Source organism: Drosophila sulfurigaster, chromosome 3, assembly GCF_023558435.1.
Source record: "Drosophila sulfurigaster albostrigata strain 15112-1811.04 chromosome 3, ASM2355843v2, whole genome shotgun sequence".
NCBI lineage: Eukaryota > Metazoa > Arthropoda > Insecta > Diptera > Drosophilidae > Drosophila > Drosophila sulfurigaster.
The window spans coordinates 50,791,944-50,817,145 of NC_084883.1; the positions used below are offsets into that span (position 1 = coordinate 50,791,944).

At 37.0% G+C, this 25,202-nt stretch overlaps 5 protein-coding genes across 9 annotated transcripts in view; 1 reads left to right on the top strand and 4 right to left on the bottom strand.

Moving 5' to 3' along the window:
• Window positions 1-1,186: 1,186 nt before the first annotated feature.
• On the bottom strand, window positions 1,187-5,720 carry LOC133839919 (uncharacterized). 5 transcript variants are annotated; one of them, XM_062271569.1, is made up of 2 exons: window positions 1,424-1,910; window positions 1,187-1,360 (listed from the first exon to the last, which is right to left on the bottom strand). In XM_062271569.1, the coding sequence occupies exons 1-2, from the start codon at window positions 1,877-1,879 to the stop codon at window positions 1,253-1,255; spliced, it is 564 nt and encodes a 187-aa protein (XP_062127553.1). In that variant the 5' UTR covers window positions 1,880-1,910; the 3' UTR covers window positions 1,187-1,252. The 5 variants fall into 5 exon arrangements, with proteins under 5 accessions (XP_062127553.1, XP_062127552.1, XP_062127551.1 ...); XM_062271568.1 differs by having other exon boundaries at window positions 1,187-1,366; XM_062271567.1 differs by lacking the exon at window positions 1,424-1,910 and adding an exon at window positions 4,609-5,720 and having other exon boundaries at window positions 1,198-1,360.
• Window positions 2,737-3,693, bottom strand: LOC133839922 (uncharacterized). The gene is made up of 2 exons (XM_062271572.1): window positions 3,073-3,693; window positions 2,737-3,016 (listed from the first exon to the last, which is right to left on the bottom strand). Exons 1-2 carry the CDS (start codon window positions 3,691-3,693, stop codon window positions 2,921-2,923), a joined length of 717 nt encoding a protein of 238 aa, XP_062127556.1. The 3' UTR covers window positions 2,737-2,920.
• A 208-nt stretch (window positions 5,721-5,928) lies between the features above and the next one.
• Window positions 5,929-8,074, bottom strand: LOC133839921 (syntaxin-17). Its single transcript, XM_062271570.1, has 2 exons — window positions 7,469-8,074; window positions 5,929-7,412 (listed from the first exon to the last, which is right to left on the bottom strand). Exons 1-2 carry the CDS (start codon window positions 7,782-7,784, stop codon window positions 6,829-6,831), a joined length of 900 nt encoding a protein of 299 aa, XP_062127554.1. The 5' UTR covers window positions 7,785-8,074; the 3' UTR covers window positions 5,929-6,828.
• On the top strand, window positions 5,977-6,577 carry LOC133839923 (protein LLP homolog). Its single transcript, XM_062271573.1, has 2 exons — window positions 5,977-6,162; window positions 6,220-6,577. Exons 1-2 carry the CDS (start codon window positions 5,977-5,979, stop codon window positions 6,472-6,474), a joined length of 441 nt encoding a protein of 146 aa, XP_062127557.1. The 3' UTR covers window positions 6,475-6,577.
• Window positions 8,075-8,503: 429 nt separating the features above from the next.
• LOC133839918 (uncharacterized) overlaps window positions 8,504-25,202 on the bottom strand; it is a 29,856-nt gene continuing 13,157 nt past the window's right edge. Inside the window, exons 3-5 of the mRNA XM_062271564.1 lie at window positions 11,071-11,327; window positions 9,077-9,495; window positions 8,504-9,017 (exon numbers count right to left, since the gene is read on the bottom strand). Coding sequence (XP_062127548.1) covers window positions 8,886-9,017; window positions 9,077-9,495; window positions 11,071-11,327 — 808 coding nt within the window. The 3' untranslated portion in view covers window positions 8,504-8,885. The remainder of the gene's footprint in view (window positions 9,018-9,076; window positions 9,496-11,070; window positions 11,328-25,202) is intronic.

A 25,202-nucleotide genomic window follows, 5' to 3' on the forward strand; every position in this document is an offset into this window, starting at 1 on the left:
CCCTGTTTTTGCTGCCACTGCCGCAACACACAACACACTGCTGCGCCTGTGCCAGAGCGATTTTCCACACTCTACACATACTCTACATTAAGTATCGACGAAAACACTTTTTGGTAGACTTGATTTTCTTCGTTTCACGCAAAGCATAAATATTAATTACAGTTAAACAATAACCAGAACTTGATCTTAAAAATACGTCAACGAAGTTTTAATTATTTTGCCAACTAAAAGATGTGCCTGTTGATGTCAGCAAGGGTATCATAACGTCGTTCTAAGATACCAGTTCTTCTCTATTTTGTTCTCTCATTCTGCCTCTCTCATTTGCAGTTCTCTCGCGCAGGCAGCATTAGCAGCTGACTTTTGTTTGTACACAAAAATCATATTGCAACCAAGCGCAGTGCGTGAGAGAGAGAGAGAAAGAAATGGAGAGCGAACACGAAAGAGAGTGTGAGCTAAATGTAAAAAAACATCGCTAGCACTGCTGATATTGATGTTTATGAATTTTGATTTCTTATGGGAACAATTAATATTTTCTCGCAGGCAAATATTATAATTTAGTATGCATTTTCCAGTAAAAATAATTTTAATTAAAGATTTAGCATAAAATCTGTTTTCGAGTCTAAAATATACCTTTTATATATACATGTATATACAACTATTAATTGTCTCACCATTTCAGTGTTTACTGTTTCGTCCTCTGTTTAACAGGTTCACGTGTGAATTGTAATGCTTGAAACAAAAGTCAAGTTAATAAAAAAGACTATTTATTTGATTTTTAAAATTATTGATAACAAACCATATCATATTGAATTAATGTAAAATAAAAAAATTAGTATTTAAAACGTAACAGCTTTAGCTGTTAACATAATGTTAACGCAAGATGGAGTCACTTAACATTCTGAATTGTGTCGATTTATCCAGCGTTGTTTATTGGGCATAGCGTTTACTTGATATTTTTATATTAATGATAATTTACATAACACATAGTACGATGAAGAATACAAATAACTGTTAATTATTTTAAAACTTTCAATGTATTTAATAGAAATGCATATGTATGTATATAATGCCTAAGTTTTTTTATATGTTATGGTCACACAGTGAGTTATTTAAAATATATTTTTGTTGTGCGGACTAGATTTAATTAAATAAAATAATATAATTATCAATTTCAAATTACAGTGTTTTGAATCATTTATTCTAATTATAATATTTGTAAATTGCATTAATGAAAAGTATCACATCATGGAATTCAGGATGGGTTCAACGGTTTCAAATGCAGTCGCACCATACACCAGCCGATGTTTTCCGGTTCTAAAAGCTTAAAAGAAATCTTCAGATTTGGATGCTTGAAGTGACGCTGTATCTGTAAGAATATTGAAATGAATACTTAAGAGTAGAAGGCTTTCTGCACAACACTCACCAGCTTTTCATTTTCATCTGTGTTGTGGCAATACAATACTAAGGGCTGAGACCGATTCTTCAGTGTCGTCTCCATGAGACACCGGCTAAATTCAAAGAATTCATTGTGCAGCTTTATGCCTGATATATTCAGGATCTTTAGCGATGGACAGCTGGCAACTGCTTGCCACAGCTTTGCCTCATTCAACATTGACCGATGGTCGATGATATCGAGTCGCTGCAAGTGCCTTAAATCCGTAATCAGTTTGCATAGTTCTTCGCCTGTGAAACGCTCCTCTTTCAATGTCAATTGGTGCAAGTGGCTCAGTTTGCACAATGTGGTCATGCTGTGCATCCATATGCAATCGTGAAAGGTAATCTTATGTATGTCGCTGCCACGCTTCTCCAGCAGCACTTCTAAAATGTCATCGCGATAAGCATAATAAGCAAGTGTACGCAGCTTGGGCAAGTGCGCCATGAGCGCCTCATAAAACTCAGGCAGAAAATAGTAATACAGTTTGCGCAACTGCGACCGTTTCTGCAGCCGATCCCGATGGAACCCATCATGAGTCTTCACACAGCGCAGTCCAGGAAAGAGCTTTATCATTATTTCTACCGCTTTGCAAGCATCAAAATTCCAATCGCAGCTATTTACTGTATATTCCAATGTTTTCATGTTGGGAAATGTGAAATTCTGCCAGCGTTTGAGGGACTTCTCTATAACACATTCTAGTTTCAATTCCTGCATTGTGGCACTAGTGCTAGACAGAAATATGTCCAACATTTCTGGCTTCTCTTCAAACTTCAGAAAGTTTTCTGGATTCAGTTCAAAGCAGAGCTGTTGCTTCCAGGCAAAGAACACACTTGAGTTCAAGTGATTTGAATGGGCTTTAGTAGCTTCATATATCGACAGTTGATCGTTAAGATTTAAGTACTTAATTATCATCATCAAGCAGTCGTAGTTTAGTGAGTTCATTGCGTAGTTAATTTATAAATAAATTTGTTAACATCTAAATGGAACCGGAAATGGATAAAACCGATATTACTCTTGTGCCAATGTGAGTTACGTGAAGTTGGGTGTAATATGTTAGAAATACTCACAAATAAAAGACCTGTACTGTTTTGAGAACAGAATAAGACTGACTATTTCGTCAGTGAGAATTTATCACAAAAGGCATGTACATGTGTGTATGTCAGAATCTATGTATGAGTGTATTATTGTCAGAGTTGCATAGAGTAGGCTTGGAGTTTCCGGATCTGAATTATTCCATGTGGCCGGAGAGAGGGGCATGTTAACTCCTCCCCCCCTCAACGAACGGTATATAGGTTATATGGTTAGTGGTAGAACACTGTTGTATAAGACTGTTTATTATTAAAGAGCTAAGGTGATGCCATTTATAATTATATACGATTATTTTGAACCATATTCATGGTTCCTGCAGCACAGCCATTTTAATGAAAAATACAAAAATCCTCTTGGAAAGTATCCATTGTACATAGTTGACTAGAATGGCAAAGGTTAAAAATGGATTTTCACCATATTCGAATTTAGTAATTCCACATTTAAAGGTTCAAAGGAGAGCGTGACTTCTGGATGGTTAAAATGCTGACGAAACTGCAAGGAATATGTCAATTGAATCCCAATAAAATATACTCCATTTTATCACTCACCAGTTCTTCGATTTCCGAGTCCCTTATGCCGCAATACAATGTTAGGGTCTGACAATGCTTTTTCATTGTCTTCTCCATGAGACTCCTGTTTAAATTAAAGAATGAGGATTTTAGATCCATGCCTGATATATTTAAGATCCTTAGCAATGGACAATAACCAACAAGTTGCCACAGGCCATCATCAGAATACCAGTTTTCAAAGTCGACAAGATCCAGTTGCTCCAGTTGATTCATTTTCTCAACTACTTTGTTTATGATTCCTCGGGTGAAAAATTCATCGTGAACTATTGTCAAGTGACGCAAGCTTGTCAGCTTACGTAGCTTTTCCAAGCTGTATTTGTCAATGCAATCATTAAGGATCATTTTATGTACGTCCTTCCAACGTTCCTTTATCATCTCATCCAAATCGTTTTCGAGTTCATTCTGGTAAAAGGTAATTGACTGTAGGTTGGGCAACGACACGATTCCGTCATTAAAGAAAGGCAACCGGAAATGATAAGACAATGTTAGTTCTTCCAGCAGCTGCCACCTGGCGATTCCTTTGGGGCAATTATTGCCTCTGCGGCCCTGCTCCCAGGTGCCCCAGTCCGCGTGACGCAAATGTCTCGATGACTGCCGCATTGCGGCACCAAGCTTCACGCATCGCAGTCTTGGAAAGAGCTTTGTCAGTAGATTTATTTCCTCATCGGTAGATGGTTTATGGCAGCGACGATCATCCAATATGCATTCCAGTGTTTCAATGTTTGAAAATGTGTACTTCTCCCATTGTTGGAGAAACTCCACTGAGGCGAACTTCAGTTGTGAGTGGCTTCATAAAGCGCCAGCTGATCGTTGAGGTTTAAGTACTTGATTATTGTCAACCAACAGTCAAAGTTAATTGCCCCTAAATTCATTTTGCATTTAATTTATAAATTTAATGCTTAAATTGCTTATTTGTTTGTACAAGTTGTTTTTTAGTAGCCCTAGTAAAGTATTACTCACTCTTGTCGATTTATCCAGCGTTGTTTATTGGGCATAGCGTTTACTTAATATTTTTATATTAATGGTAATTTACATAACATATAGTACGATGAAGAATACAAATAACTGTTATTATTTTAAAACTTTCAATGTATTTAAGAGAAATGCATATGTATGTATAGTATGCCTAAGTTTTTTTGATATGTTATGGTCACAGTGAGTTATTTAAAATATATTTTTGTTGTGGCATAAAAAAAGCAATTTCCATCGCATTCTACATATGCGGACTAGATTTAATTAAATAAAATAATATAATTATCAATTTCAAATTATAGTGTTTTGAATCATTTATTGTAATTATAATATTTGTAAATTTCATTAATGAAAAGTATCACATTATGGAATTCAGGATGGGTCCAACGGTTTCAAATGCAGTCGCACCATATTCCAGCCGACGTTTTCCGGTTCTAAGGGCTTAAAAGAAATCCTCAGATTTGGATGCTTGAAGTGACGCTGTATTTATAAGAATAATGAAATGAATACTTAAGAGTAGAAAGCTTTCTGCAGAACACTCACCAGCTTTTCGTTTTCATATGTGTTGTGGCAATACAATGCTAAGGGCTGAGACCGATTCTTCAGTGTCTCCTCCATGAGACATCGGCTAAATTCAAAGCATTCATCGTGCAGCTGCACGCCTGATATATTCAGGATCTTTAGCGATGGACAGCTGGCAACTGCTTGCCACAGCTTTGCCTTTTTCAACCTCACCAGATGGTCGATGATATCCAGTCGCTGCAAGTGCCTTAAATTCGTAATCAGTTTGCATAGTTCTTCGCCTGTGAAACGCTCCTCTTTCAATGTCAATTGGTGCAAGTGGCTCAGTTTGCACAATGTGGTCATGCTGTGTTTCCATATGCAATCGTGAAAGGTAATCTTATGTATGTCGCTGCCACGCTTCTCCAGCAGCACGTCTAAAATGTCATCGCGATCAAACACATAATAAGTAAATGTACGCAGCTTGGGCAACTGCATGAGCGCATCATAAATGTCAGGCCAATGAAAATCACACGACAGTGTCACCTCTTCCAACAGCTGACACTTTATAATCATTTCGGGGCCCTCATGTTCATTAAGATTCTCGCAACAGTCGCTCAACTCCAGTTTGCGCAACTGCGACCATTTCTGCAGCCGATCATAATGGAACCCATCATGAGTCTTCACACAGCGCAGTCCAGGAAAGAGCTTTATCATTATTTCTATCACTTTGTCAGCATCATAATCCCAATCGCAGCTATATTCCAGTGTTTTCATGTTCGGAAATGTGAAATTCTGCCAGCGTTTGAGGAACTTCTTTGTAACCAATTCTAGTTTCAATTCCTGCATTGTTGCACTAGTGCTAGACAGAAATATGTCCAACATTTCTGGCTTCTCTTCAAACTTCAGAAAGTTTTCTGAATTCAGTTCAAAGCAGAGCTGTTGCTTCCAGGCAAAAAACACACTTGAGTTCAAGTGATTTGAATGGCCTTTAGTGGCTTCATATAGCGACAGTTGATCGTTAAGATTTAAGTACTTAATTATCATCATCAAGCAGTCGTAGTTTAGTGAGTTCATCGCGTAGTTAATTTATAAATAAATTTGTTAACATCTAAATAGAACTGATAAAACCGATATTACTAGCTATCGATAACAATAACTTATAACGTGCCAGTGGTCACTATGTTAGCACTGCCAACTACTTGTGCCAATGTGAGTTGCGTGAAGTTGGGTGCGCGTATAAATGTGAATATGGTTTATTTTTCTACATTTAAAAAATCAACGAACGGTCTCACTTGTTTTGCATTCAACTTGTGGTAGACGCGTAGTCGATGCACGTGTTGTTATTTTTTTTGCAACGCATTTAATAAATAGTTTGCCAAAACACAAAATACTCGAGGAATAGGCACAATGGGTCGTCAAAATCGCTCGCGCAAACGTCGCGATGAAATGAACAAAATCAAAAAGGAGCGCTACGATGCCAAGGAGTTAATACGCCTCAAGAAGACGCTGGGACTCTTGGATGCAGATGGCAAGGAAATCAAGATGGAAATTGCCGAAGTGGCTGAAATCAAGACAGCCAAGGACATTAAACGGGTAAGTTATATAACAACCAATATATAATAGAATCTATACTCAACTACTACTTTGTAGGATGCCAAATCGAAGGAAGAGCGTGAATTGATGTTTGAGCATCAAGAGAGTCTCGAAAAAGGCAAGAGAATTGTGCAAGTCAATGAGAATACAGGCGTTGAGCACGTTTTTAATACCAAAACACTCAAGGATCAATTTGGTAACTACCCAGCATGGTTCAAGAAGAAGAAGACTGCCAAGCGTCTACGCAAGAAGCAGCACGCACAAAAGAAGAACTTCAAGCAGGCCTGGACAACGGTTAATGTGCCGCTGTAGAAAGAACTTTTACTTCACTAGTTGTTAAGCATAAATCTAGCATAGACTTGTTAGCAATATAGTACTTTTTATTGCGCATTAAAGCCTTAAAATTATACACAAATGGTTAAGAACTAATTGTAATAACAAACTACAGGAATAACTGCCATGAAATGTGCTAAAGACTAAAGCAGAGAGCTGTTTTCGAGACGGTGATGTTGACAATAGTTTTGTAGCATTGCACATGGATTAAACAATAATCACAATTTGGGTGGGAATTCCTCTCTCTCATTGAATGGAACAATAGCTGCGCACGCTGCACAGCACTCCAGTGGTAGCTGCCTCCAAGCGACGCGCATTTGCCTGCCACATTTGTCATTCCGATTTCTCGGCAAGTTCGATGGTTTCAGTTGAATTCCCAGCCTCCTCCTGCTGAGCCTGCTGCTCCTCCACGCTGCCATGCATTACATTCGGGTTGCTCTTGAGCACCGAGCCACCTGTGAAGCCCAAGATGCCACATCCCACAGCTGCGAGGCCGCCAGCCTTGATGCCCGCCACCATGCCAATGGGGCCACCGACGCAGGTGCCAAGCAATGCACCGACTACAGGATACATGGCTTTTTTGTAGGTCAACGCTGTGCGCAACTGTCGCTCCCCTTCCTGGACATTCTCCAGAGCTTCCTCAGCATTGTCGGCTATGGATTGAACGCTGGCTGCCTGCTCGTGTGTCATCTGGCGCATGACATGAAAGGCGCCATGTAAATCGTAGATTTCATTTTGCAGTCGTTGCATCTGTTCGAGGCAGGCTTCACGCTGGGCCAGCTGATGCTCCTCCAGCTGAAAGTTGGCCTGCAGCTGGGGCAGCGTACGCTGCAAAGCAGGCACATTATCAATCTGCACAGCCTGATCTTCATCGTATTGTGAACCCAAAGTGGAAGTGGGCGACTTCAACTGCAATTCTGCACAAGAATTTTTATACAGTATCTACTTTAATTGATGTTTAATTGAAGTTTACCTGCAAAAGTCTTCATGCCTTCAAATGCTTTAGTTTTGCCTGGTTTCATTAGCTCATCGAAACGGGGTTTGTCCTCATCGCGCAGCTTCTCACGCAAAGTATCCATTTCAAGCAACAGATTCTTGATTTGCTTGATGACCCGCATTGCATTGAGCTCCTCCTTCTTGATCTTCTGCCAGTCGCCCAGCGCGAGACTCTTTTCAATGTTACTCCTGTGATTCTGCAGCAATCCCAGATGATGTGGCACAGCCATGTCCTGGAATCGTTGCACGGATAACTCCGCTTGCTTTAGCGGCAGCTTATCGTCGTCTGTCATGTTTGCGAGGTGTCGAAGTCGAAGTCGAAGTAAAACTGTCAATTAATCTATGCGTATTGTGCGGGCGATACCCTCATCATTCAATCATTGAATCAATCCATTCACAGACGATGCTGCTGCTTTTAACCACAAGAAGCGCGTTCAAATCTCTGTTTTTGTGGTTTGCCCTTTATTGCTGCGCACTACTGAAGGTATTTCTTATTTATTATTTACTGTTGTGCAGCTTTTACCCAGATTCCTCGCGAACACTGATAATATTTCTTTTGTTTTGGTTTCTAGTAAATTTGCAGCTGTTTTTGTTTTATTAAAACGCATGGCACATAATGAGTGAGGTCGTGTTTTTGCACGCTCTGTGCATTAACAGCGTGACGTCACAAAGAGCTCCCCGCCCTTGTCTACTAACGACGCAGTTGTTTAACAGTTGTTGATCAAAGTGCTGCCCATTTAGCTATTTTTCGTTTCAAATGTTCAAAGGCGCCAAGAAAGTTTCTGCTGATCGTGGTTATTGCATTTTACTAATTTATTAATAACAATTTTCAATTCAATGATTTTTTAAAAATTTTATGATTGTTCATATGTTAGCAGCACTATTGCACTTTACAGCAATGCAAAAATCTGTTAATGCCCTGTTAGCCTAGCAGTGCTGCCAACTCTCACACCAAATGTTGCTAGGTGGCAACGCCTAACGCCCTTAGCAGCGCAATTTGAAATTCAAAGAGTATGACAAATACAATATGTATTTATTGGTGCACTATTTTTCTCATATATATTATATACAAATACATGCAAATACTAGACACATACACGTAAGTAGCAAATGGTGGGCTTAAAAACTAGAGCATTCGTTTGTTTTTTTAATACAATACATTTATGACACGTTCGCTTAAGTACTACGTAGAAGATTGTTTTTCTCTGTTTTGTTGTTTTTGTTTAGAAACTACGGAGGCACTTGCGTTCGGGAATGGCTTACAAGCAGGAGCAGCTGTGGTATACACGAACAAAAAAATATGATACGTTTAAATTAAACTAAACTTGTATATTGCTAGCGTTAAAATGCAGTTCTGTGTTGGCGCTGGCAGTTGATCCCATTTTTAAGAAATTCTAGGGGCAATTGGCATTGGGACCATTTCGACATTTCATCAGCAGATTCAACATGCCTTCCAGCTTGTTGGTGCGTGACTCTGTCTTGTAAAGATTCGTCTGCATGCGACTTACATCCATGGATTGCTTTTCCTGTAAGGATAAAGAATGATATTAGAAATTCTTTAAATTAAAGTATTACTTTTACTCACCAATGTGCTCAGCCTGCTTTTTAGAGTATCCACCACGCTGTAGGTGGCTTGTAAGGATTTTTGCAACTCATTCGTGTGCACTCGCTCATTGGCCAGCGAGCGTTCGATCTTCTGCAGTCGCGTTGCCACCTCCGCATCCGTATCATCGATATCATTCTCCAGATCACGCGCCTCAAACGCATCATCAGCATGCGCCGATGTCTTGCGGCAACTCTGCTTATCCGCCTGCAGGACGAATCCTTGCCGGCAGCGACAGTAGTAGGAGCCTTGTGTGTTCACACAGTGCTGATCGCAGGGCTTCTCCGTCTCGCACTCGTTCACATCCTGTTCGCAATAGCGACCCGTGAATCCTGTGGGGCAGCTGCAAGTCTGCGGCGCCGTGCAGTTGCCGCCGTTGTGGCAGCGCGTGGTGCAAATAGCTGGAGGTAGAAATATTCGTTTAATATGGTCTACTTTATATTTATTTAATATAAATATCGATTGTCTGAATTCCATATAAAAACAAGTGTAATCTATTGCTCCAAAATTTCAAAGTATTTTACATCAAATATAAAAAAATACATAAAATACAATTTAATTTTAGAAATTGTAAAATCAGTTTATCGAGTTATGTTCTTATTCTTTTAAATTATAAAAAAATGAAATTCATACAGGCTTTTTATCTTGACCTTGATAAATCAATTTAATGTAAACTCTAATTTGTAGCTTAAATTTCATATTGGAGGCTTTGTGAATTAAAAATCTATTTAAATACAATAACAATTTATATAACAAAAACGAAATGTGATTATTGATTTTAATTGAATTACTGTAGTCTTAAATAAGTTTCACTTTATTAAGGTAATTTTAAAATAATTTTGAAAAAGTAAGCAATATATAGTCGAGTAAGCTCGACTATGAGATTCCCGTTAGCCATTTTAAATAAAAGCAAAAATATACTAAATAATATACCACGAAATACTAAAATATGCCAAAACTTAAACTATATATTTCTTTTTCATTTTTTTGTACTTAATACACATAAAATTTCTTAACTTAAAAAAAGAATAAAAATTAATCGGATTCCTTCATAAATTTAAAATCCAAATTATGGAATATTTAATTTTCTGAGAATTCTAAATTGTAAATATTCTACGGTGATTGAATACCTTGATACCTGTACTCTAATAATTACTTTAGATTACTTTACTTTAATACTTCATTTTTATACCCGCTACCCATAGGGTAGAAGGGTATTATAACTTTGTGCCGACAGGAAATGTATGTAACAGGTAGAAGGAGGCATCTCCGACCCTATAAAGTATATATATTCTTGATCAGCGTCAACAGCCGAGACGATCTAGCCATATCCGTCTGTGTGTCTGTCCGTCCGTCCGTATGAACACCTAGATCTCAGAGACTATAAGAGATAGAGCAATAATTTTTCGATAGCCTTTGTTATGTTTGCACGCAGATGAAGTTTGTTTCAAATTTTTGCCACGCCCACTTCCGCCCCCGCAAATCAAAAAAAATCGAATAACAAGCGAATTTCGGTATATACAATAATTACTATAGTAGTTATGATTCCTGATAATTTGGTTGCGATCAGATAAAAATTGTGGAAGTTATTAAAGAAATACTTTTGTATGGGCAAAAACGTCTTCTTACTGGGGGTCTGAGTTGCTTTGGCCGACAATCTAGCACATTGTGCCGTCTATGGTATATTTTGAATGGTGTACTATATCGATATACCAAACATACCATTTAGTATATTCTTAGTATTTTTAGTATATTTGCAGTATATTCGGTATATTTTGAGAATAATACCGCAAAATATATTGCTTTTAATCAAATTGGGTAGCGGGTATCTCACAGTCGAGTACACTCGACTGTAGCTTTCTTACTTGTTTTACTTTACTTTTATACAGTTAATATATTTTATGAAATATTAAGTTTGCCTTATGACTTTGTGCATATAACCCATATATAATCTGTTACTCTCGATTGCTACTCACGTTTCATGCACGCATCCGATTGCGGTGACTCCCTGCTCCATCCAGCACAGCAGTCGTAGGTCATCTGCTGTGCCGCCTTGTGTTTGATGACATCCCTGTAGGCCTGCTCGTGCACCAGATGGACTCGCGTGCACATTTGTCCGGGACGCGTGGGCGGATCACAAGGTGTGCTTATGTGTTTCCAGGTGGGTCGCGTGTACACCTCCGTTGTCTTCACCGGCATCGTGATCGTACGCTGTTGCACGCAAATGTGGCGACTATAGAGAGAGAGGAGAAGAGGGGAAAAAGGGGGAAGTTAGTACACTTTTTAACGACCCACAATCAACGCATCAGCAGAAAAGTGAAATTAAAACTGAAACTGAAAACGAAAACGAAACTCGACTTTTCCAGCCTCGCCAATTACTGTCATAATAAAGACTGGACAACAGGTTGGCCAGCGCCCAGCAGACGTCGTTGTTGCATCTGTCGCCAACAAATGTCTCGAACTCAACATCAAATTTTACAAGTTGCAGCCAGAAAAAAAAAACACACACACGCATCACGAATGCGCTGCGAATCAACGATGAAAACGCCATAAAACACTTGGGAAAAACTTGCTTAGAAAAATCAGCAGAGAACTTCGAGTGTTGTTCAAAAATCGAAAAAATGAACACATAATTTAATGGTAATTGTTTTCCGGGTTCGTAATGCAAGTTAAACCCCAATTTACTATCGAAGGTCAGCGCGTAGCAAGTTAATCATGTCGTATGCGCAATAAAGCGAGGTGACTGTCAAACTGCAATTTATAGTTTAATTGAACATAATAATACGCTTGTTAATGGCATGCCACGGTACAGTGATTGTCAAACTGTTTACCAATGCGAGGACAAGAAACAAAATCGGATTGAATAATACATGGCTTGTTCATAAAGTGATTGTCAAACTGTGACCGTAAAAGAAAACCTTTATAGCTTCATCAAATTTAAAAATGCTTTGTTTCGGTACAGTGACTATAACACTGTCCAGTTACAATGATTTCCAAACTGTTGACTTAAAAGGGAACGTAAAAGGAAAATAAAATTCAATTAAATAATACATGACTGTTGCTTCAAATAAGCCATAGTAAAGAGGTTGTAAAACTGTGATCTGAAAATGTAATAAAGAAAACCCTTAAAGTTTGTGTACTTATGAACAGTGACCATAAAACTGCAAGCCGCAAAATGCGAAACAAATTAAATGATTAATATGTAGCCTAAGATAACTTAATGGGTTACACATATTAATGACAAGCATCGGTGCAGTTACTGTAAGACTGTAAGCTCTAAGATGCAAAAACAAAACTTTTATAGTCTAATATAATTTAATATGTTACACTTGTTAATGTCAAGTCGCGTTACAGTTACTGCAAAACGGTTAGGACAAAAAACTGTGAAGAAAAACATAAAAAACAAAAAACTTTTGTACTAAGTTTAATCGGGCCTAATAATACACTTCTACAGTAAAGTGGCTGTAAAACGGTAAGACAAAAAAAAGATTAAAAATACACTTATTGATGACACACCTCAGTCATTGCCAAACTGCCAACTGAAAGTTCAATAATAAAATTAAAAAACTTCTATTGTTGATGGCATGTTTTGATATAGTGAGTCTTAAACTGCTAGCTGTCAAACTGCAAGCCCAAATATGGAAAAAACATAGACCTTTATGGTTTTGACGAACTTAATAATACACTTGTTAATAGCATGCCACGGTAAAGTGGCTGTAAAACTGTAGACACAAAATCTTTACACTAGTTTCACCAAGCTTAATAATACACTTGTTAATGGCATGCCTCGATCAAGTCACTGTCAAACTGTTAACTGAAAACTGTGAACTCAAAAATAAAAATCAAAAATCGAAAAAAACCTTTGCCGCTGGCAAGCAAAACACACATAAATGCTGATAATAAGCAGTTTTTGAAATTCCTTCGGCTGCCAAAAATCGCGCAAAACAATAAAAGCGGCAGCAACAGCAGCCGAACTGATCGAGCGCATCCATAAATTGCATGCAACATTATTGTGGGGAGGAGAGGGGAGACGAAATGGGGAGGAGGCGGAGTAGGAGTTTTGTCTGCTGCTGTTGGTGTCGTAATTGGCAATGCGGGTCGAAGCGAAAAAGCCAAACAATTGCAGACCCATGACGTGGTCACTGGCCAAGTCAACTGACTGCTGACTTGGCTAACTGACTGACTGACTGACTGACTCGATGACTGACTCGCTGAGTGACTGTTGACTACCGCTTGCAGCGGGAGCTGAAGCTGAAGCTGATGTTGGTGACGCTGCCCAATCGTTGTACCGTTGCAACGGCTAAATTTGTGACTTGGCCGGGGTAATAAGTAAGCAAGAAAGAGACGTCGGCAAGGCAAGGCAATAAGCAGAGTGGCCAAAGTGGCAACGGTCCTTTTGTGTGTGTGCTTGGAACATTTAAGCAATTTCTTTATTGCAGCGCATGCATATTTATGCCATGTGGCAGGAGGTTGCCTTAACTGGACCGGACTGCCATCGCCTGGCCTCTTGTACCATAATTCTCACGTTATTTATGCAGCACAGTTCGCAGAGTGTTCTCAGCATTAAGGGCGCCAAGAAGCAGCAAAGCAACAGCAACAACAACAAACAACTAAGAAAGCTACACTCGAGTGTGCTCGACTGTGAAATACCTGCTACCAATTTTTAGTTGAAACAAAACAGTGCGGTATTATTCCGAAAATATACCAAATTAAAATACCTCAAAAATACTAAAAATATATTAATAGAGTACAAAATGTACAAAATATAAAACAAAAGCAACACAGTGCGGAATTATCCTTCAAATATACCACCGCAAAAATACTAACAATATACCAAAACCATTAAAAATGTACTATATAGTACAAAGTGTACAAAATGTAATGTAAAAGGAAAGCAGTGCGGTATTATTTATATAATATGTCAATTTAATATACAACAAAAATATTTTAAATATACTAATACCATTCAAAGTATAGCATAGAGTAAAAAATATACCAGATTGTCAGCCAAATCTACTAATATTCGTAGTAAGTTGGCGTTTTTACCCATATACAAGAATTTCTTAAAGAACTTCTAATTTTTTTTTTTATCTGATTGCTACAAAATTTTTACGAATCATAAAGACTATAGTTAAAATAGCGACTCTAGCTTAAAGACTACGCTTGTTCTTCGATTTCTACGATGTGCGTAGGCGAAAGTGGGCGTGGCAAAAATTTGAAACAAACTTGATCTACGTGTAAACATAACATGTGGAGTCAACGAAAATTATATCTCTATCTCATATTCTCTCATGTTCATATGGACGGACGGACAGACAGACGGATATGACTATATCGTCTCGTCAAGAATATATATACCATATAAGGTCAGAGTAGCCTCCTTCTGTCTGTTCCTGCAGGCACAAAATTATAGTACCCTTCTGCCCGTATGGGTAGCGGGTATAAATACGGAAGTTTTTCTTTCGAACTGTGCCAACAATGTGCAACATGAAATGTTCAGACTCGAGTCTCATTCTCATTCTCATTCTCATTCTCAGACTCTCATTCCAAAATCCGCGTTCCCATTCCGTTTGCCTGCATAAATCTTTAGCAGCTTCCATGTCCACGTCGTCTCTCATCCGGCGGCCGCCTGCAGTGCACATGTGTGTCTGTCTTTGTGTCTGGCTTTGTTTAGAAACGTTTAGACTAAAATTAAATTTGAATTTTTAATTGTTGAACGCACATGGAACACCTGTGGCTTCAGCTGCAACACCGACACTTTTTTTTGTTCAACTTCAAGCTACAGCTGCCGTTACTTGCAGCACAATTTTATATAACCAGCGAAACTTTGGACACATTTTTTTCTCGCTGGTTGAAAATTATAAAAACATCAATCAAAATGTATTTCACATGAAAGTGTATTGCACGCCGGGGCAATTAATCAAAATAATTTACGAAAAAAACTGTTAAATTTTACAAGAAGCGCAGCCTCCACAAAACTGCGTTGCCTTTTGCTTTCCTTCTGCAGAGACGAGCGAAAGAGAAGAGAGACAAGAAGAAGACAGAGAGACAGAGGGACAAACATGGGCCCAGGTTTTGGGTCTGAACTTTAAGTGCGGTTTATTGATTTACGATTTATTTTTATTGAACGCCAAACAGAAATTGATGAGCCTCCGTTTTCTGACTCAGTCGCAGCCTCAGAGCAAAACTGCAGGCCAAAAGCTTGACCCCCAGCTTTAGTGTTCCTATGCTTGCCAGTGTGTGTGCATATGTGTGTGTGAGTGAGTGTATGTGCATGTGTGTGTGTGTGGGCGTATACTTAATGGACTGCAGCGATGAGCTTAATAAATGACTGAACATATTTATAGACTCAAGTCTCAAGAGCAGCCTACAACTTTGTATGTTTTCAATTCGAATTAAAAATGTTTTATCAAGTTTTCTAAATTGCTTGGAAATCTTGAGATAAACTTATTGTTTAAATTTAGCTGTGGATAATTAATGATTTTTGATATGAATATCGTTGGAGGGAGTTTTTTTTTTAAATTTAAATTTTCGTTTTAAATATTGATTAGCTTCCACAAATTATGATGGCACATAAAAATTGTTTTTGAATTAAGAATTTTTAAAGGTTGATATATTTTTGCTTATAATAAACTTATTACTTTAATTTAGTTGTTAATAATTTTTGAGTTTCTGTATATTATGAAGTTTCTGTATATTAAACAAAATAATAAACATTTTTATCAAATTTAAATTTTCGTTTCATATATTCATTTAAAAATTACGATAAAAAATTGAATTTATTTGAAACTTGAAATTATGATGACTTAGAAATATGAAAATAAACTTATTGCTTAAATTTATTTGTTGAGGAGATTTTATATTTTAAGCAAACAAACTCTCGCGATAAAAAAATTGAGAATTTATTAAAATCTATTTTCTTTTTGTTGTAAATCTTTTCTTTTAATTTCAATTTTGTTTTTGATTATTTATTTGTCTTTAAGTGTGTATTCGAAATTTGATTTTACAGTAGTTACCTTTTTCGGATTTTTTTTTAAATATTTATTTCCAGCTTATGATGACAATAAAATTTTTAATGTTAAATTTATGAAAGCTAAAGCTTTTGTTTTTTATATTGATAATCATTTCTTGTTTAGTCTTTCTTATCATCATCAGATAAACTTCTTGTTTTAATGTCGTTCATGATTGTTTGCGAAATTGTATTTTCTATGATCTTTTTGAGCAATTTCAATATATTTTCTCTATATATTTATTCACGCAATTACTTTTTTTTAGTTTTATTGCACATAAAATAATTATCTTTTCATTGCAATTGTTTCATATGTTACTTTTCCAATTCATCAAACAATGAAATCCATTTTAATACTCAATATTAAGAAATAAAATTGATTCATTATGTTCATTCATTTTTTGTTATCAAAATATTTGCTTGCCCAACATAAAATGTGAAGCAATAATCCTGAATTGGTTTAATGAATTTTAATAATTAATTAAGCTTAATAAATTAAAATGCACAATGCGCTTTGTTTATGCCTTAAGACTATTCCACTTGCTGTTGTTTCATATACATAAATAAATTTTGATTGTCGCTCGAGTTGGGGAGAATCTCAGTGCTTAAGTTAATTTACTTGTTTCTTTTGTGGGGCGATGAATGACCCCCCATTGGGGCGAGACTATAACAAGACGAGTATGTTAAGTTAAAGCCTATAATACCTATAGAAACTGAACAATAGAGGCAGCAATGTGGCAAGTGAATGGATGCCGATTAAACCGACTGAGTGCAGAATGAATAGATCGTTCGACTAAAGCTCGACTTAAATCATTTTTATGAGCTGTTTCTTGAGACTAGCCCCAAAAAACACAAAAAAAAAACTCGGGGGTCATTTTCTCACAAAATCGAACGGATTGGAAACCAGTTTATAAATGTATTTAACAACTGCAGCGAAAACGCATTTAAAAAGCAGTTAAAAAAGACCAACTTGGTGACACTTAACAGCTTTAAACCGCTTTAACTTTGGCTTAGAAAACTGCTGCCCCGCCCCACATTTTGAGAAATAAAATAATAATAGTAAGTGCCAATAAAAATATCGTTTATGAGTGCGCACAATTTGCATTTGGTGAAAACGTTTAAGGTCAAGAAACTAAATTGAGAAGAGTTTAGAGAGGCCAATCTGCAGTCTCTCTAACTGTACTGTGAAAATGGTCAACTAATCTGATTTGTTACATGAAATTAGAATCTAAATTGGCCTGGCTAACAGAATGCAATTGCAATTCCAGCCAGAGCAGGATAGGAAAGGCCAAAATGCATCATTAGGCAACTGCAGCCAGGAACCAGCAACCAGCAACAACGACTCCCACTAACAGTAACACGATGACAACCACGACAAGAAGAGAGCAACAGCAACAGCAAAAAATAAGTTAGAGAGCTACAGTCGAGTGTTCTCGACAGAGATATACCCGCTACTCATTTTTAATAAGAGTAACGAATTTCAATAAAAAATTTTACTAAATAAATTTTAAAATATACAAAAGGCTATATATTGATATACAATTACAATAACTAAATATACTAAATGATGTTTTTGGTATATTGATATACTATTACATTTTTAATAAAAGTGATAAGTTCGGTAAAATAATATACCACACATTATATAAATGACAGTATTTCATGTATACTTACATTAAAATATTATAACAAAAAATACCAAAATATACCACGATTATATTTGGTAAATCGATTTACTATTACATATTTTAAAAATTAAAAAAAAAGTGTCAAACAATAATATTATATACCAAAAAATACAAAAATATACCCAACACCCTATTTGATATATCGATATAGTATGCCATTTTTATTAAAAGTCACCAAGTGCAGCAAAATAATATACCAAAAACTACCAAAATATGTCAAAGTCTATATTTGGTATAAGGATATACTATTACTTTCAAAATATACCAGATTATCAACCAAACAAATAAAGTTTCTGTTTTGCCATACAATTTCTTTTTTTATGTCGTCTAAAACTTTTATCTAATCACAAATTTCCAGGGCTTTATAGGTTTGGAGATGTCAGAAAGATATAATACCCTTCTAGTCTATGGGTAGCGGGTATAAAAACAAGAGCCAAAGAAGCAGTCGAGATGAAGAAGAACACAACAACTGCAACAGCGACTGCAACATTGCATTTTTAGACATGCTTCCTGGATGCATGCTCAGCTGACTAGTCGCAGCCTTAGTTGGAGTCGCAGTTGCAGTTGCAGTTGCAGTCGTTGTGGCAAATGGTCGTGGCTGCCCCTTTATTTGGCTTTTTACTTAGCGTAAAATGCAAACGCCCCTTGTGACCAAGACGACCAAAACAACGAAGACAACTGCAAAATGCTGCACTGCATCAGAATTTCTAATAATATTTCAGCCATGTCCATGCCTGGCAAGTGCAACCACATTTGCCGCTTTTAGTTTTATTTTCCTCTTCATTTTCTGGTGCTCAAGAATTATTACAGCACTCAGCAGCAGCAGCAGCAACAGCAGCAGGCGAAGTACGTCGACCTTAACATATATGGTCGACTTGAGCATACTCTTTTTTTTCTCGGAAATTCATTTTAAGTGGAGTTACATCTGTTTCAGTAGCAAAGTATGGATGCTTGATTCTTGAGAATGTGGAAGTAATGTATTGAATTTTATTTTTTTTTTTGCAGTCTACTCGTGATATAATATTATCATAATCAGTCTGTCTTTTATATTAAGTTTAATTTGTTTTCTTTTCTCACTTTTTTAAAACTTGATTGTTGAACTAGCTTTTCATTGTATCATATTTTTAATTATGTTAATTTTCGTATTCATTTTTCACAAAAGGTTTAATTGGCTTTCACTTTCATTATCACTTTCGTACTAATTTAGATTTTTACTTTGGGTAGCTCATGTACTTATTAAGTTATTCACTTAAATATTATCTCTTATGACTTAAGATTTAACTAGCATTTTGTTTGACCATGTCCTTCATAATAATTTATTCGTTACTTAAATAAAGAAACTTTACGAGACTAGCATATATTAAAATTTTCTTAAATTAAAATTGGGTATCATAATTTTAATAAAAATAATCTATATATATTCATGGTCAGAACAAATATCTTCAAATATTTTGTATCATAAGTAGTTCAAATATGGTTTCATACTTTCTAATTAATAACTTATTATTTAACTTTTACCTTTTTCAAGGAAATTAATTCTAATACGAGTATAAAGTGAATTTAAACTTGTGTCATTCATAGCTAAATTTTCTAGAGTTTTGTTATTTCTTTATAATTAAAACCATGATTTAATATATTCTTTTTAATAATCTTATTTAATTTCAAGTCAAATATTTTTTGGTGCTATAAGAAAAACTCTCTTAAAAACTGCTTTTCCACATAGCTGATATTCCCTGCATTACTCTTGTAATTCGAGTGCAAAGAAACCGCCAGTCACGGATCTGTCTAACCGCATTGAGTCAGTTCTAATTTGGCCGTAAATTTGTCTTGCTCGCAGATTATGCAATAAAAATCGCACAAGCGACTTTTCTTTCCATTGGCGAAAAGTGAAATGAAAATTGCAGTCGCCATGGAAGTTGCCTTGTCAGACTCAGTGTCTGAAGAGACTCGCTGACTGACTGTGAGCGGAGAGAGGAAAGGAAAGGCGAAAGGGGAAAGGGAAGATCAAGTGCCGCAAGCGGGCAAAACGCATAGCAAGCAGGTAATATGAGGTGGAGCTGGGCCCTCTGATTATATGCTAAGGAAGTGCGGACCCAATAAGCCAACCCAACGCAGCGCAGCGCAGCCAACGTGCCCCAAAGTGGGTTCAGTAACCGTGAGTCTTGTGCATTTTCCATACACACACAACACACAACACACAACACAACATAATCGACGCGATAAGCGATCTCTTGCCATGGGCCTGTCAATGCACGTTGCGCCCTACTAATGTTTCCCTTCTCTCCCCCTCTCTCTCTTGTCCCTTTCTTTGGGAATTGTTGTTGAGTGTGCGAGGCTGGTGTAAAGCATGATTAATGCCCCCAAACTTGTTTAAACAACAGCCGTGTCGAGCCGTGGCCGAAAATCCGATTAGTGTGAAGCAGCGCAGAAGCAACTGCAACTTTGAATCCAACTCCAACTTCGACTCCAACCCAGACCCAGACCCAGATTGGGGACTTGAGACGTGCACGATTTCCATTTTTCTATGGAAACTGCTAACAAAAGCGCAACGAAAGCGCAGCGAAAACGAGGCAACAACAACAACAACAAACACACAATACGTACAACAAAAACATTTTCATCAAATTAACATATTTTCGGCTTCGGTTATTTGTGACTCCGATTGAAGAAGATTGAAATCACGGTTTGTGTAACTGCCACCGACTCAGCGTTGCTATCTAAATTTGAAAGCAACTTGCTCCACTAACGATCAAGTTATTGTTTTTGTTGACACGTTGTTCCCCTCCTTCCTCCTTCCTCCTTCTCCATCTCTCTTCATACCTCCTCTAAGCGCCAGCGTCTCACTTTCCACAGTCGTATCCAATTGCAACATAATTAAGTAAAAAAAAGCAGCAAATGTTGCATGCCTGTTCTGGAATTTTGTGCGTCATCTTGTTGCACATTCAATGTTCGTGTTCAGGTTCGTGTGTGGCATGCGCTTGCGCACAGTTTTGTTGTCTTTTGTACTCGTGTTTTTTTGCCTGCAAGACAAAAGCCAACCAAAAAAACCTCCAACCAAACTCCCCAAGCTTTTGCTGCACCCTCGACGAACGAGTTTGCATGTAATATGTCTGCCCAGTTGTCTGTCTCCGCTGTCTTTGGCACTGTCTCTGAGTCTGGGCCTGGCAGCATTGCATTAACCCAATTTTCAACTTGAGATGCGAAGCTGCGTGATTTGCAAATTACAGAGTCGTTACTGCAAGCAGACTCAGACAGACAAGCAGACAGACAGAGTGTCATGTGTCCCTCTGTCCAGTTGTCCGATTGTCCATTTATCCGGCTGCTTTGATTGTGTGACTTACTCAATTCTAAGCAATACGAAAACACACACTAATTGCATTGATCTTTGTCTGATTGAGGCGAACACTTGCCCGTTTAAGCCAAACAAAAAAAAAAACACAGTTAACTGTTCCGAATTCCAATTACCAAACGAAGCTTTAAACGCATTTCAACACAAAACTCGATTGTTTCCGTTTTCCTAAAAAGAGATTTCACTTCAATATTAAATACGAATTTATCAATCTGAAACGTTTTTGCTAATGGCACATAAATTATAATTTATTGCATTTATTTTAGAAACATATTTTGTTTATGTCTCTTGCCATATTTTGGCATATAAATTATAAATTCTATATTATATGATGAATTACACATCATTTAAATTTCATATTTCATACTTCCCACATTTCTCCAACTATTTATAGCTTGTTTAAACTATGTCTGATTGAATTTCTGAGAATTTATCACAACTTTCATTAAAAAAGGAAGAAAAACAATTAAATTTAATGAGCGAATATTTGGCTCGCCAGCTTGAAATATCATTAATATGAAATATAATATGCTTTTCAAGAAATCACCCAAACACATTTATTTTTGGTTTGTCTAGTCTACAAATATGTTGTGTCTAAACATTTCTGGGAATTATAAATATTTACAAGTAGAAAGTAAGTTGCTGTGGCAAAATTACAGAGAGAGAGGGAGAATTTTAAATGGGAAGTGAAGTCTGTAAAGCGAGGAATAAAATAATAATTGATATAGTATATGTATATACTATAAACTTGAAGTAGTAAACTTCATTTAAGACGCATAAAAAATGCGTATTTTTTAATTCACATCTTGATTTAAGATTTTCAACCTAAAAATCTTGTTTCAACATTTTTTTAAGATCAAAAAGTTTTTGACTCAAAAGTTGCAATCTTCTTCAGAATCTGATTTTTTATCTCTGTGTATCAAATTCACTATTCTTAGCACTTTTTCTTATTCATGTTCTAATAGATTGCATTTTTGTTTAACAGTCAATAATCATATATTTAAAATGCATATAAAACTTTTATAATTAGAATTAACATATAATTAAATTTTATATTAAATTCTTCTATATTGAATTTCTAATCTTGAGATATATGAAATTCATATAACATAAAGTTCTCATAGATTGAACTCACATTTAAAAATCTCAAAGCCAAATCCTGATTAGATTTAAATCAAATCTGTAACCTTTCTGCGAAATTTATTATTATTACTTGAACATAAATGTATCATCAAACTAAAACATTTTATTAATGTCAAAAGTTGCAAAATCTATTTCATTTATTTGCTCATTTTAATTTAAAGACTTTAACGAGCTTTTGTCTTGGAGTATCGTAAAGCTAAAAATCACTTGGCTGCATTTAGTTCTATCAACAAATTGTGTCTTTAGACTTTGCGCCATGTTCTATGTCACATCGTGTGTATTTGTTGTTGTGGTTGATGCTGCTGCAGTTTGTTGCACGTGTTCGTCATATGGTTGAGCACCCACAGTCCTCGACTTGTCTAAGGAAAAACTCATTAAAGATGAAGTCGCTGCTGTTGCAGCTTGTTGCTGCTGCTGTAGCTGCTGCCTGGGCCAAGGTTTTACCCTTGATAGCCCCGACTGATGGCATGACTTGGTCTTAAGATAAGGCAACGCGACGCAGACATCGACATCGACAAGAGTCTGTGGCTGCGGCACGTGTAGGCGTGCCCAATGATGTATAATGCCTTCACGGTGCAAAATGTTAACGAATTTTCACAGGCCGCATTCTAAGTGCAGTTTTTCCAAGCGCAGCATATCAAATCATTCATTCAGTCGAGCTGCAGCTCGAGCTCGAAGTTGGAGTCGATGTTGGAGTTGGAGTTTGGAGTCGAAGCATGGAGCTCGTAATTATTGTGCAGGCATTTCGCCCGCCTTCGATTGTTGACAAGCAATTTGCAGCAGGCGGCCAACTGCAACTTCCACATCGACATCGACATCGGCTGCGACTTCGATTGCAACTGCAACGCGGCCTCAGCTGTGCGTCAGAGAGGGTCACAAAGTTAGCTTAAAGTGCACATAACTCTTGTGGCATTGTTTGTCTCATTTGATTTAAGTATTTTTATTTTGTTGTTTGCCAATTGTTGCAGCAGTTGTTTCTTTCCGATTGAAGTCAAGGCTCTGCTTTGTTTTGTTTTTCTAAAATACATTTTCGTTTGTCGAGATGCAAAAGATTGCAAGTGGCCTTTCAAATAAGCCAAAAGATCCCCAAAAGTATTCAAAGAAAACAAACAAACACCTTGCCCCAACCGAAGCTGCATGTGGCAAGCTGACGCAATCGGCGCCACAGTCGAAATCTTCCATCAAAGCGTGCGCCACAGAAATACAGACATCCATCAATTGTCAGCTGCAGCAGGACGGCAGCAACACAAATTGAAATCATCAACAGAAGCAGGCAACATGGGGCAGGCAACTTTACATTTGCTGTTGCTGTTGTTGTTGTTGTTGTGGTATATCTGCAAATCGGCGCATATTTGACGCTGATTAACACCGAGTTACAGCCGGCGGCAAATGCAATTGAAACGTTGCACGTTGCACGTTGCAGCGTGTGAACGACAGCTTGCCACAGCTATAATATGAACAGTCATTTCCATATCCATTATGGCAACTTTAGTAACTTGCAACATTGCAACTGCTGCTGCTGCTGCTGGATGTTGCACGTGCAGTGCTTAAATAAATAGAAATAGAGGCAAGGCAGCGACAGCTTATCGCCTACGTACAGTGGATTCGAAATAACTGGTTTTCGCACCACTGTGCGGCAATTGCAATTTATGACTGATGATGCGAACGTATTTCGCTTGCCTTCTAGCGCTTTTTTGGCAGTTTCCGTTGCTGTTATGCTTGCCACTGCCACATAAATCAAAATGTGTCATAACTAACAGACAGCAATTGCAGCCACAAAGCAGCAACACCTTTATAGCTGAGGTTGAAGCGTTAAGCTCAGATTACGTATACGCCGCGTGGACGCGTTGCAATGTCAGATGCTACAATTTGCTGTTGGACGACGTTGCTGTTGCCCTTAAGTAGACGCACATTAATTCCAATTAGAAAACATCAACACTGCCAATTGAAAACTCGTTAAAGTTCATTACCTTAAAATGACCATGCAGACAGCAATAGCAACAACAACTCGACAACAACAACAACCACTTCAGTGCTCTTTTGCTGGCAAGTCAATGCCATAGCACAATCTTGGCCAGATCGTGTGGCTTCATACAATTGGGTTGTAGTTGTTTTCATTGTTGTTGTCGTTGTCACTGTTGCTGTTGCTGTTGTTGTCGTGGTTACATTTAAGGAGCTGCTGCAATCGCAACAAGTGCGCATTGATTTGTTGCAATTGACACAACAATTGAAAAACTAAACAAGTCGCGCACTCTCTGCACTTAGCCTTGAAGCTAATAATAATTCGAATACCAATTCCAAGCTCACACTTCCAATTAGAGATGCGAGCAACAGTTCAACTAGAGATGCACACGTGATAAACTCATGTTTGCTAATTGAGGCATCTTCAATTGCTTGATATTACACAGTGTTTGCAGTTAATTATTGCTGGCGGTTTCGGGTTATAATTTTCTATAAGCAATGAACTAAATTTATTAAGAAAATAACTAAATTTTTATAAGAAGCAAACTAAGTTTGCAAACGATATAATTGCAATGTAAGGCAAAATCTCTTTCTATTTCGTTGTCACCTTTTAATACCTAGGAATTATTTAAAAAATAATTGAATATGGCAAAAAAAGAGGAGTCGAGTCTTAGTTACTTTGGTTGATAATCTAGTATATTTTTTACCCTATTTTAAATGTAAGAGTATATCGATAGACCAAATATATAACATAATTATATTTTGAGTATTTTTTGGTAAAAGATATACTTTGCTTTTATTGAAAATCTGTATCTTATAGACGAGCAGCATCCTGTAGCTGTTTTACTATGTGTGTTAAAAAACTAATAAGTTTTTTATATACATATACATATTTGTTTATCATTTGGTGAACCTTTAATGCAATAAATTCTTTAGTTGGGGTCATTGATGTTAATA